Raw genomic sequence first — 13735 nt, forward strand, 5'->3', positions numbered from 1 at the left:
TTCGAGTATGTAAACTTCTGGCCCACTGGAATTGTGATATAGTGAATTTTAAGTTAAATAAACAATGTAAACAATTGTTGGGAAAATGACTTGTGTCATGCACAAAGTAGATGTCCTAACGAACTTAGTTTGTTAACAAGAAATTTGTGGAGTGGTTAAAAACAAGTTTTAATGACTCCAACCTAAGTGTATGTAAACTTCCGACTTTAACTGTATGTGAGAATGCTATTCATTGACTACAGCTCAGCGTTCAACACTATAGTGCCCTCAAAGCTCATCAATAAGCTAAGGATCCTGGGACTAAACACCTCCTTCTGCAACTGGATCCTGGACTTCCTGACGGGCTGCCCCCAGGTGGTAATGGTAGGTAGCAACACATCCGCCACGCTGATCCTCAACACAGGGGCCCCTCAGGGGTGCGTGCTCAGTCCCCTCCTGTACTCCCTGTTCACTCATGACTGCATGGCCAGGCACGACTACAACACCATCATTAAATTTGCCGATGACACAAGAGTGGTAGGCCTGATCATCGACATCGATGAGACAGCCTATAGGGAGGAGGTCAGAGACCTGGCCGTGTGGTGCCAGGACAACAACCTCTCCCTCAACGTGATCAAGACTAAGGAGATGATCGTGGACTACAGGAAAAAGAGGACCGAGCACGCCCCCATTCACTTCGACGGGGCTGCAGTGGAGCAGGTTGAGAATTTCAAGTTCCTTGGTGTCCACATCACCAACAAACTAACATGGTCCAAGCATAACCTATTCCCCCTCAAGAGACTGAAAATATTTGGCATGGGTCCTCAGATCCTCCAAAGATTCTACAGCTGCACCATCGAGAGCATCCTGACTGGTTGCATCACTGCTTTGGTATGGCAACTTCTCGGCCTCCGACCGCAAGGCTCTACAGAGGATAGTGCCTACGGCCCAGTACATCACTGGGGCCAAGCTTCCTGCCATCCAGGACCTCTATACCAGGCAGTGTCAGAGGAAGGCCCTAAAAATTGTCAAAGACTCCAGCCACCCTAGTCATAGACTCTTCTCCCTGCTACCGCAAGGCAAGCGGTACCGGAGTGCCAAGTCTAGGTCCAAGAGGCTTCTAAACAGCTTCTACCCCCAAGCCATAAGACTCCTGAACATCTAGTCAGATGGCTGCCCAGACTATTTGCATTTGTCCCCCCCACACCCTCTTTACACCACTGCTACTCTCTATTGTCATCTATGCATAGTCGCTTTAATAACTCTACCTACATTTACATGCTACCTCAACTAACCGATGCCCCCACACATTGCCTCTGTATCGGTTGCCCCCTGTATATAGTCTCGCTATTGTTAATTTACTGCTGCTCTTTAATTACTTGTTACTTGTATCTCTTTTATTATCCATGTTTAAAAAAAACTATTGTTGGTTAGGGGCTCGCAAGTTAGCATTTCACTGTAAGGTCTACCTACACCTGTTGTATTCGGCAATGTGACTAATAAAATATGCATTGATTTATTTGATTTATCCCATGTAAGGGTGCCATGAAACAAAGTGAAACCCTATCAAACTGTACTACTGGGTCCTGTCCCACCATTTGGGAAATGTATGAACACATACAGTCCTGTCATTTATGTTTGCAATTATTACATCATTGAGCGGCTCACATGTCCATTTATTGTTCACTACCGTACCTCCCACCCTGCAGGAGTGTCCTGCCCTGGGAGAGTGTTGCTGGTGGGGGTGTTTGCACCGACAGAGGGCCCTCCAGACCTGGGAGTCAAACCCAGGTCTCCCTCTAACCCATGGCTCCCCCACCTCTTCTGGACGGGATGGCATGAAGGCAAAGGCCCCGCAGCTACAGGACGGGACCAAGCAGGGCACACGCACACTGGAGCCTGACGCACACACACAGACACACCATTATGTTAAACAGCCACCACTAACATTGAGTGGCTGCTGCCAACACACTGACACTGACTCAACTCCAGCCACTTTAATAATGGGAATTGATGGGAAATGATGTAAATATATCACTAGCCACTTTAAACAATGCTACCTTATATAATGTTACTTACCCTACATTATTCATCTCATATGCATACGTATATACTGTACTCTATATCATCGACTGCATCCTTATGTAATACATGTATCACTAGCCACTTTAACTATGCCACTTTGTTTACATACTCATCTCATATGTATATACTGTACTCGATACCATCTACTGTATCTTGCCTATGCTGCTCTGTACCATCACTCATTCATATATCCTTATGTACATATTCTTTATCCCCTTACACTGTGTATAAGACAGTAGTTTAGGAATTGTTAGTTAGATTACTTGTTGGTTATTACTGCATTGTCGGAACTAGAAGCACAAGCATTTCGCTACACTCGCATTAACATCTGCTAACCATGTGTATGTGACAAATAAATTTGATTTGATTTGATTTGATTTTATGTAATCACAAACTAGTTTAAGTACACTTGTGTAGAGCAGGCACATACACCATACAATTTTTTAAATCCATTTTTTAGACAGATGGTCTGTACCTGTGTATTTCCCATGCTCATACAGGTGATGACCACAGAAGCACATGGAGGAGTCACCCACTCTAAAACAATCCCAGGTCAAGTCTGGACATTTCCAGCCCACATACACACCTGAATACAACACCACCACAGAGCAGAGACATCAAAAATACTGTAGAAGCCTATCTGTTAGTTGTAAATAGGGAATGTGAGCCGAGGATGGTGGTACCTGTCTGTATAGCTTTCAGTGCTGCATCTCTCTCAGGGCCGATGAGGTCCTTGAACTTTTGTCCAGGCCTCTGTGTGTGACTGTGTATCCACTTGGGAACTGCCACTGTTCCATTGGTATCTGTAGATACTGAGGTACAGTCAGACAGGGAGTAAGGCAAAGAGTGCGTCTGTGTTTGTCCCAGCTAGCACATTTGGTTCCTTGGAAGTTGCGGGAACGTATGTTTTTGGTTTCCAATTGGTTCTGGGAATGAAGACATACGTTTCCTGACAGGTAAAATATATGATTACTATGATTCCCTGAAACCTTTCCTGGGAGGCTTTATTAACTTTCTGAGAACGGAAATTATAGGTTATTTTAAGGTAATGTCACAATAAGACTTTTAATAACACTGCTAGCTTAGTTTGGGTTTACTGTGTTGAACTCCAGGCACAGATAGGGCACAATACATTTAATTTGCTTAGGCATTAATCGCGTAAAAATATGTATTTTCTATTGTGGCACGGCATCAGAAATTCGAACCTATGATATTCTGTTATCTATCCATGGATTTAGAACCAAAATGGGGTTAGCATGACATGTTTTTATTTAAGTCATACAAAGCTGTTCATTTTAGTCTATTCCAACAGACCCCATTTCAAAGGAAACAAGCACTCATTAAGATCAGGTGTGGCCAATTAGTGGGCACAGCCAACACACCTGAACACACGTAACAAGATAGAGGACAGAGTGTTTTGTTGATGCTGAGAACGGAATGTATATGTTTTTAAATAAAATTCTTAGAACGATCTCTGAACGTTACTGAAGTATTCTTGTGGTTTTTACGGCAAGTTTTTGTAACGTTTTCTGAACAATGAGAACATGACTTTAAATAGAACCATGAGGAAACGTTACGCTGAGTACTAAAATTCCCACAGAATAACATTGTGCTGAGAATAAATGTGCTGAGAATGTTCCAAAGCCAAGCAACTATCCTGCACCATACCCAGAAAATTGTGAGAAGTTTGTATGCAAAATAACAGACTACCACACTTTTACCAAGCTCTAAGAAACATATGGTTCTCAGAACATGATGTTTTAGCTGGGGGGGGTGTGTGTGTGTGTGTATGCATGTGTGCTGCCTACCTGCAGGGCTGAGGTGGACTGGCCTTGCCACTACACTGTGATGGAGTTTCTCCTTCTTCTTCCCTGAGCTGGTCACCAGAGCTCTGTTCTGCAAACCTTGGTCCTCAGAAGCCATTCATAAGCACTAACACACCGACAAACTGTGACAAACAAGAGGTAATACAAACACAACAGGTAGCCAAAATTGACACAAACAGGGAATCTAACAAACATAGGCCCACTCACAAGAGCTGACAGACATGAACAGTGAATCAAACATTTACAATCTTCTTCAGACAATTATTTACTTTAACTGTCTATTCTCACTTACCTTTCATAGGTGCAGTAGACAGTAGACTTTAGTTATGTTACCTAAGTTGTTGATGACGTTACTATGGAGACAGATACTTAAGACTTGCAAGTAGCAGTGTAGCACTACAAACTAGATGGTAATTTCCCATGAAGAAACAATTTGTGACTTGCTTCAGCTCTTTAAATTTATTTTTGTGGTAGTTGAAGAAGTTTAAAACTTTTTTCTTAAGTGAAGCAGTGGAATATAATCAAAGTGAAATATATTAAAATATCTGGTCTGATTACTTTAATAGAATACTATATCAACCTTATTACTTTTGAATGTGGGCCTGTCATGCCAAATAATGTCTCCCGGCCAAATAGTGTCCCCCTCTACCTCTCCTTTGAGAGTGATTCTGAGGTAATAATTTACGAGGTGAAATAGATCTATAACTGCCTGCATCCTCCTATGAGGTAAAATAGAGCCAAGCAACCAGCATAGCAACAGACACTTTGGTTCATTATGTAATCCGGTCAGAATGTTGAAAGTTTTAGCAACAGTCCTAGCAACAGAAGCTAGAACTCATCGAATCCCATTGTGACGTAGAGGGCCACACTATTTGGCATGAAAGGCCCCCTTACGAAAAAAAATTGCAGTCAGAGTGCAGTATAACTGCAGTACACTTCAGTATAAATGCAGTTCGAGTGCAGTATAACTGCAGTATGGTGCAAACACTGCATCCAAAATAAGCTATTTTTACTGAAGTAATTTTGCAGTGTTACTGCAGTTAGAGTGCAGTATAAATAACTGTGCTCTCCATTGCTATTGTTTGACATTTTTCAAAGTTCCAGTTATATTCAACATAGGGAAGTTAGCTTAATGAAACTAGTTGATGCAGTTCTAAAACAGCTTTACTTCTTGATTGGTAGAAGATAATTCAGGTCTGATTTCAGATTTCAATAGCAGAGAAGTAGACAAAGATTTTATACGTTCTTGCTTAAGTTGTTGGGAAAGTGGTCAAAGTAGCTGATCTTTGTCAAAAGTTACATTGTTTACTGTGAATAGAATGTTGGAAGTCTGGGAGTTTGTAACAATGGTGCCTTTACAATGCTGAAGAAATCCCATAAGTGGATGGAGGACAAAAAGATGGACAAAAAGCTTAATAGTTAAAAAAAAGTATAAAAGATATCAGAATGTTCCTGACCAGTCTACACGTTTTTACGTTTAAATGGCGTTTCTAGCTTAAACGGTGTAAGAGAAGTAGCGTTCCAAAGAATAATTGTAAGTGAGAAATAAGTTGTGCATTACTAAAAATAGAGTAGTCTCGTAATACAGACAGACATGTTTTTAAAAATGATACTTTAAACCTGGTCTTCTGAATGTTTGAATGCTGGTTTGCGTGACAGGCGTTATTGTAGCATAAGAAAAACAGAGAAGCACTCAATTGGCATTTTACTTTAAAATTGGTTTATTACTTTATTAATATAAACAAATACTATCTGTATTAAAACCAACAAAACAATGATTGTAATCAAATCTTGGCAAAACATATCTGTGCAAATAAGGTCATTAGTTTGCCAACCCTCCTTTCTTAACCGCCCTCCCCCTTTGCTACCCCTCGTCTCATTCACAGAACAGAAGGTGAGACCACCCACTCAACTGGATTATTCCCCAGATTCACCTGAGTGGGGTCTGGTCGAGATGCTCAACAGAAACAGAACACAGGTATTTGCGTGATAAGTAATATTATAATCAGTTTATTAAGAGGAAATGACATCCCTACTACACTAATAGTCTACATGCCAGTGCTTGCTTTCATATGCTGTGGGTCTTACCAAATAGCAGGACTGGGGTAAATACATTGAAACTCAAGGAATGAAAAGGACATTTTGGTTAATGAATCAAAGCAAAAATATTGTCAAATACAATTTCCATGAATAAATGAGCTGGAATTTATATGCAATTGACCCACCTCTGCCTAATTAAAATGTCTGTATACCAGGCTATTGAGGGTTATCTAGAAACATGGGTGTCATCTGGGTACCAGTCTGTCCCTGCTTAAGTATAATTCTAGTAGCTAGATACAGTATGTTGAACGATATAGCAGTCAGGTAGAGTGGGAGAATGCAGCATCTCAGATTGCTATAGAATAGTATGTGGTTCCCTCGTCCAGAGAAAGTGGAGCAGCCATTGGTTAACAGGTCTTGCAGGTTTAAGTCTTGCAGAAAAACAAAGAGTCCTCAACAAGGCAATGTGGTGATATTATCCAGTGGGAAGTGAAAAGTGCTGTGGCTGGAAAGGATGTTTGTGTGTGTACAACAACTCTGTGTGTATGAAGGGGATGACAAGGCATAATCTTGTATCTCTGTCTCGAACATTCTCTCTCACACACACACACTTAAAACCCTATTGTTATCTCCCCTCCATGCACACACCTACTACAGTATTTTGCGATTGATTCACTGCTGTACAGTTCAAGGCCTGTGCTGAAACACTGCCATACATATTGGAAGGATATTTTGCATACTGTGAGGTATTGACTTAGGGCCCTATCCCAATCTGGGAAGCAGGCTTGCCAGTTACATCAAAGACAACGTTGTTACCTGTGTGACAATTCAAATGACAGTGCAAGAAGAATTATGTTTTTAACATATTCAGACGTCAAACCCAGAGAAAGTTTGGAGTGAATAGAGCCCTTGTGTTCAGTGAGTCTTCACTATGGCAGAGTGTACATTGTAGACTGAAAACTGTGAGGTTGTTAAGTAGAGCTGAGAGAATGGAATTCCTTAAAAGGGGAATCGCTCAAAATAGTGCCAAATGGCAACAAAAAGGAATAACTTTAAATGACAACACCGATTTAAAATATTTCCAAAATAATTTGCAGTCAAACCTTGAGATAACAAAAAGGCTACTAAAGACTACCATAAACATATGAAATAAAGTGGGAGACATAATAGCGAATAATTTGCCAGTAAGGATAGTAGTGCTTTCAAAAAAAGTACATTATGATTACGTGTTGTTCTCCAGAGATGATTGATAGAGTAGTGTTCATTTGTAGCGTCAACTCTGATAGGTCCTGGCAGTTCTACCAGTCCATCAGCTGGCCAATGACCTTGCAGCTATCACTGCAGTGTCCTCCCCCACGTGTATGTGCCCAATAGGACGGCAGGGTATCTCTGGGTTGGTAGGAAAGGGTTACATTCTCAACACACATCAGTCTTTCCTCTCCCTCGTTCCCTCCTCTAACCGCTCATAATAACGCTCACACGGAGGTCCTGTTGGTGTGGAGCCTTGACTTCTCCTAGTGAGTTCTTGTGAGATCTCATAGTGATGTCTCTCATTGCCATGTATTCTTGTGAGATCTCATAGTGATGTCCAGTGAGTTCTCATAGTGATGTCTGGTGAGTTCTCAGAGACGTCTGGTGAGTTCTCATAGGGACGTCTCATCAGTTCTCATTAGGGCATTGCATCAGTTCTCATAGGGACGTCTCATTGGTGTGTGGCCGTGAGTTCTCCTCCTCCAGCAGGGCGATGCGTTGTTTGAGCATGCGGACGTGGGTCTCGTGGCGCTCCACCATGGCCATCATTTGAGCCTCCAGCTTTTTCAGCTTGCCCTGGTGCTTCTTCTTGGCCTTCTCGTATGCTGCCACCAGGTTACTAGAGAGTTAGAGAGAAAGAGAGAGTCAAATGGCTAGACAGGACAATGCAGACAGACAGATGGATGGATTGGCTTCAGTTGGTTCTGATTTGGTGAGTTCAGTCACAGAGAAAGAGGTGCTGAGGGGTTGCAGTGAAAGTGAAATAGTGAGATGTAGTAATTAGCTTGAATGTGTTTAGGAGGAAAATTATGTTGATGCAATCCATAAAGAATAGTGGTGTTCTATATCAATTCACCCCCTTTCCCACTAGATGGCAATGCTGTATTACAAAACAAAACAATTACAGTAAAACAAATAAAAAGGGTCTGCACTGAACTGTATTCATTTTCCCAAAACTTTTTCATTCTTTATCTATTGGTAGTCATAAACAAGCCCCCCCCCACCCCCCCACGCACACAATTAAGTCTTAATAACAATAAACATTTCCACTTTTAGTCACTAAACACATTTCCTCCCTCCTGTGTGTATTGTCGTGGTTACCTGTTGGCCCGTTTGAGGTCATTGACGAACTCGGCACTCTGCTGGTGGCGGACCTCGCTGCTCTTGGTTAGTCTCTCCAGCGCTGTCACCAGCTCCTGGACACGCCCCTTCAGCTTCTTCTCTCTGAGACACACACACACACACGGGATGAGTCAGGAAGACACACACACCAGACCTAGGCAGAAAATAGTTGTATTTTTGTAATTTACTTGAAAATACCAACTTTTTAAATACTCAAGGTAGTCGAATACACAGCAGTTTATGTAGGGTTTCAACTAATACTCAACTTGATATTCAAATACAGGTCTCAGAAAAACAAATAACATTTTTAAGTATTTTGATTACCTGTCAGAAAACTAAATAATACTTGAAGGTATGTAAATATATGCACATTATTTGAAAAGAAACACATATTTATGTGAAGGCTGCCAAATATTTGATGAAGAACCAATAACTACAACAGTTTGTTGAATTAGTCTAAATATATACGATCAAAAGCACATGGTTTGGAGGGCTCTTAGATATTATTCTTAATGCAGCCTATAATTAAATACATGAGGGACATGGAATCCCCTCATCATTCGAGTAGACCACTTTTGCAGCTTCAAAATGACTAGCAAATATACACTGCTCAAAAAATAAAGGGAACACTTAAACAACACAATGTAGCTCCAAGTCAATCACACTTCTGTGAAATCAAACTGTCCACTTAGGAAGCAACACTGATTGACAATAAATTGCACATGCTGTTGTGCAAATGGACAACAGGTGGAAATAATAGGCATTTAGCAAGACACCCCAATAAAGGAGTGGTTCTGCAGGTGGGGACCACATACCACTTCTCGTTCCTATGCTTCCTGGCTGATGTTTTGGTCACTTTTGAATGCTGGCGGTGCTTTCACTCTAGTGGTAGCATGAGACGGAGTCTACAAACCACACAAGTGGCTCAGGTAGTGCAGCTAATCCAGGATGACACATCAATGCGAGCTGTAGCAAGAAGGTTTGCTGTGTCTGTCAGCGTAGTATCCAGAGCATGGAGGCGCTACCAGGAGACAGGCCAGTACATCAGGAGACGTGGAGGAGGCCATAGGAGGGCAACAACCCAGCAGCAGGACCGCTACCTCCGCCTTTGTGAAAGGAGGAGCAGGAGGAGCACTGCCAGAGCCCTGCAAAATGACATCCAGCAGGCCACAAATGTGCATGTGTCTGCTCAAACGGTCAGAAACAGACACCATGAGGGTGGTATGAGGGCCCGACGTCCACAGGTGGGGGTTGTGCTTACAGCCCAACACCGTGCAGGATGTTTGGCATTTGCCAGAGAACACCAAGATTGGCAAATTCGCCACTACCAAGATTGGCAAATTCGCCACTGGCGCCCTGTGCTCTTCACAGATGAAAGCAGGTTCACACTGAGCACATTTGACAGACGTGACAGTCTGGAGACGCTGTGGAGAACGTTCTTCTGCCTGCAACATCCTCCAGCATGACCGGTTTGGCGGTGGGTCAGTCATGGTGTGGGATGGCATTTCTTTGGGGGGCCGCACAGCTCTCCATGTGCTCACCAGAGGTAGCCTGATTGCCATTAGGTACCGAGATGAGATCCTCAGACCCCCTGTGAGACCATATGCTGGTGCGGTTGGCCCTGGGTTCCTCCTAATGCAAGACAATGCTAGACCTCATGTGGCTGGAGTGTGTCAGCAGTTCCTGCAAGAGGAAGGCATTGATGCTATGGACTGGCCCGCCCGTTCCCCAGACCTGAATCCAATTGAGCACATCTGGGACATCATGTCTCGCTCCATCCACCAACTGGTTGCACCACAGACTGTCCAGGAGTTGGCGGATGCTTTAGTCCAGGTGTGGGAGGAGATCCCTCAGGAGACCATCCGCCACCTCATCAGGAGCATGCTCAGGCGTTGTAGGGAGGCCACACACACTACTGAGCCTCATTTTGACTTGTTTTAAGGACATGATATCAAAGTTGGATCAGCCTGTAGTGTGGTTTTCCACTTTAATTTTGAGTGTGACTCCAAATCCAGACCTCCATGGGTTGATAAATTTGATTTCCATTGATCATTTTTGTGTGATTTTGTTGTCAGCACATTCAACTATGTAAAGAAAAAAGTATTTAATAAGAATATTTCATTCATTCAGATCTAGGATGTGTTATTTTAGTGTTCCCTTTATTTTTTTGGAGCAGTGTATTTTCATAATGAGTGAGACATAAGGCAATACAGTAACACTTGACATCAAGGTCCTATACTGGTGTAGTAACTTTATTATTACAATAGTGATTATTACAATAGCAACATTGTTGCCACATAGGCCTTTGGAAATTGCTTTATAATTGCATAATACTGGAGTTTTTACACGAATGGAATAAGTAAGTCACTATTCCTCTTGTGTATAGTAGTTACAAAAACTTGCAGCTTGTTGCTATGCAATTAAAATGCAATTCCCAAGTTATAATGCAACAACATGCTAATAAAATGTTGTTCTTTATGCAATTACAGTTTTATTACACAGGCACAAGAACAGTTTCATGTTAAGTGTTACTGAGAATGCTAACAGTAACAAAATATGGCTATTAAGTGTTGAAAGGAAACTAAATATCCCCAAACTGCCTTCTTGAATCAACTATAGCCAAGGTAGGTGGAAAATCATGCTAGTTTGTATTCTGAGTAAGCTATCCCACTGTTCCTAGGCCGTCATAGTAAATAAGAATTGGTTCTTAATTGACTGGCCTAGTTAAATAAGGGTTAAATAAAAATAAAAAATTGTATAAAGTGTGTTTGAAACAAGAACACTTACCCTCAGAATGACAAAGAGGTTGGAATTTGTTTTTGCTCAGTGTTCAACTTGCTGTTTGCAATGTTTGCAAATGTATTTGAATTACTCTGCAGTATTTACAGGTATCATATAATGTATTACAGCATTCTACCTTTTCAGTGGCATGTTGAAAGAGTCATATAGTAGTTGAGCAATACAAGTTATTTATACTTATCTGTACAAAATATCATTGCTTTGACTTAATTATGTACACTTGGGGCAATGGACATTCAGGAGAATGGACATTTACAACATTTTCTGATGGAAATGTATTGTGTAGATCAAATATGACTGTCAGATAGATTGGAATAGTATGCAATTATGTGTGCTCTATTCATTCTATTTCCATATTCAACATGCCGTTCCAGATACAGCCCTGACATTAGTTGAAGGCAACCAATGCAATAATTTCAAAAAAGTCGTCACTTCTTTTAAAACTGCCATATGTAACTTTTTGGGAAACCCGACCAAATGCACAAAGAAATATGTGTTATAGATGTGTCACTCATTGAAAGCAAGTATAAGAAGCGGTAGATCTGTTCTATGTGCACTATTTCTATGCTTCCTGCTCTTACTTTCAGGTTTCAAACTGTAGAAAATACTATAGTTTTGGTTCTGGAAAATATATTTCACAGCGGTTTAGATGGTACAATGATTCTCTACACTATACTTACTTGTTTTGTCACAAACTGATATTAGGCAAACTATTAGAATTTTAGCAACCAGCAAATGGCAGAGCGATCTGTATCTGTATTCATTTTTTTTTCATTTGAAGTATTTGCTTTCTCAGATCTGTATTCAGATAGTTGTAGTCACCTCCAAAGTAACTATCTGTTCCCCTGAAAACAAAAATATTTACACAAAGCATAGCTAGAATTATAGTTATCCCAGGTCTCTCACACACACACACTCACACACACACACACACACACACACACACACACACACACACACACACACACACACACACACACACACACACACACACACACACACACACACACACACTTTACGGTCACCACACACATGTTTGTTTTACTATCCTTGTGGGGACCAAATCATTGATTCCAAATCCTATTTTCCCTAACCCTAACACCTAAAATAGCATTTTTCATTGTGGGGACTGGTGAAGTGTCCCCGAATCTTCCTTGTTTTACTATTCTTATGAGGACTTATGTTCCCCACAAGGATAGTAAAAACAAAAACCACACACACAGTGTGTTGGGTTTCTTACCGTCTCAGTGCGCTGGTGAGCTCTGCTGCCAGGTCGCTGTCATTAAGTGTCCTCAGATCTGACAAGCTGATGGCCGGAGAGTCTCCACAATCCTGGAACATAACAATTCCATGAGGAGGAGCTGGTCTACAACCCCACAGTGCTACTAATGACCATTCTCAGACCAGGCCTGGTGACGTGATGGGCTGAGGTGATCAGGCTGCCTACAGATACAAGACTTACAGTGATCAAGTTAACATTTGCCTCAATCACTCTAATTCAATACCATAACACACAACAGAACAAGGAAAAGAGCTCAAGACACCATTACGTAACCAGCCATATAACTAAATCGCATTAATAAACCAAGTCCATGTCGCCAATCCCAAAACACTGATTACTCCGCAGGACATTCCCTCTCAGACCTGCCAGAGAAGGATGAGTTGCCTCTAAAGACAGTGATCTAAGGTCAGCTCTGAATGTCTCAACATACTGGTTGATGTTATGATTTGGAGAGGGTAATCTGATCCTAGATCTGTGGTTAGGCGCAACGTTTACCTCAAGCTGTTACATGCACACCCGGTTCATGAGGTGGCAGCACTACCACTTCAACCTATTATCCCAGTGTATTTTCCCTACACCTGGACTACAGAACAATACAGCCTGACTCACAACGGACTAGCATGTCAGAGCATTCATTTAGCATGCTACATGACTTATCGAGTTACAGGTATGCTGTCATACTTTCAGGGCCTGCTATGCTGCTAGCCTGATTTTATTATAAGGCTGTTGATAGATATTGGAACATGGCTTCCATTAAAGCTAGTGGAGAAATGGATATGGGAAGAGACCAGGGAGGAGGGGAAGATACTGGGAGATGCTGGTTAGTGTTTTGTTGGTGTGTGTGTGTTGGGTAATAGCCTTTGTGCTGTGTGAACTATGCTTGATTGGGCTTGCAGTGTTTGTGTATGCATGATGAATGGCTCTGACAGAGTGGAATGATTGTGTGTGTGTGTGTGTGTGTGTGTGTGTGTGTGTGTGTGTGTGTGTGTGTGTGTGTGTGTGTGTGTGTGTGTGTGTGTGTGTGTGTGCATGTATACTCTCCCACAGCAGGAGGTGTGTGTGCCTATTAGTGTTCCCAGTGTGCGAGATCCAATCAAGCAGGCCATTTCTAGACCCTAACAATGAGAACTGGTCTGTAGATGTAAAAGGTGGCTGGTTTGAAAAGGACAGAAGGGTGAAAGGCAATAATAGCCGCTGCTCTGGCATTCACTCTGAAAAGCACCTTCATTTACAGATGGTCCTGTGATTGGCATCTTCAATGCCGGTTGCTCCTAGCAACCGAGGATTAAGCTTTATTGAACCAAAGGAGCTACGGTGATAGCAGGGAGTGGGGGTGTATATGTTATGTGTG

The 13735-nt window shown here is 41.9% G+C and overlaps 1 protein-coding gene across 4 annotated transcripts in view; it reads right to left on the reverse strand.

Annotated features, from left to right (window-relative positions):
- Positions 1 to 5595: 5595 nt before the first annotated feature.
- The window catches only part of LOC135517938 (colorectal mutant cancer protein), a 117840-nt gene continuing 109700 nt past the window's right edge, over positions 5596 to 13735 (reverse strand). For all 4 annotated transcript variants that reach the window (XM_064942672.1, XM_064942673.1, XM_064942670.1 and 1 more), the window contains 3 exons: positions 12343 to 12434; positions 8283 to 8405; positions 5596 to 7800 (listed from right to left, as the gene is read on the reverse strand). In XM_064942672.1, coding sequence (XP_064798744.1) covers positions 7620 to 7800; positions 8283 to 8405; positions 12343 to 12434 — 396 coding nt within the window. In that variant the 3' untranslated portion in view covers positions 5596 to 7619. The remainder of the gene's footprint in view (positions 7801 to 8282; positions 8406 to 12342; positions 12435 to 13735) is intronic.

The sequence above is a fragment of the Oncorhynchus masou genome, chromosome 28 (assembly GCF_036934945.1).
Source record: "Oncorhynchus masou masou isolate Uvic2021 chromosome 28, UVic_Omas_1.1, whole genome shotgun sequence".
Lineage (NCBI taxonomy): Eukaryota > Metazoa > Chordata > Actinopteri > Salmoniformes > Salmonidae > Oncorhynchus > Oncorhynchus masou.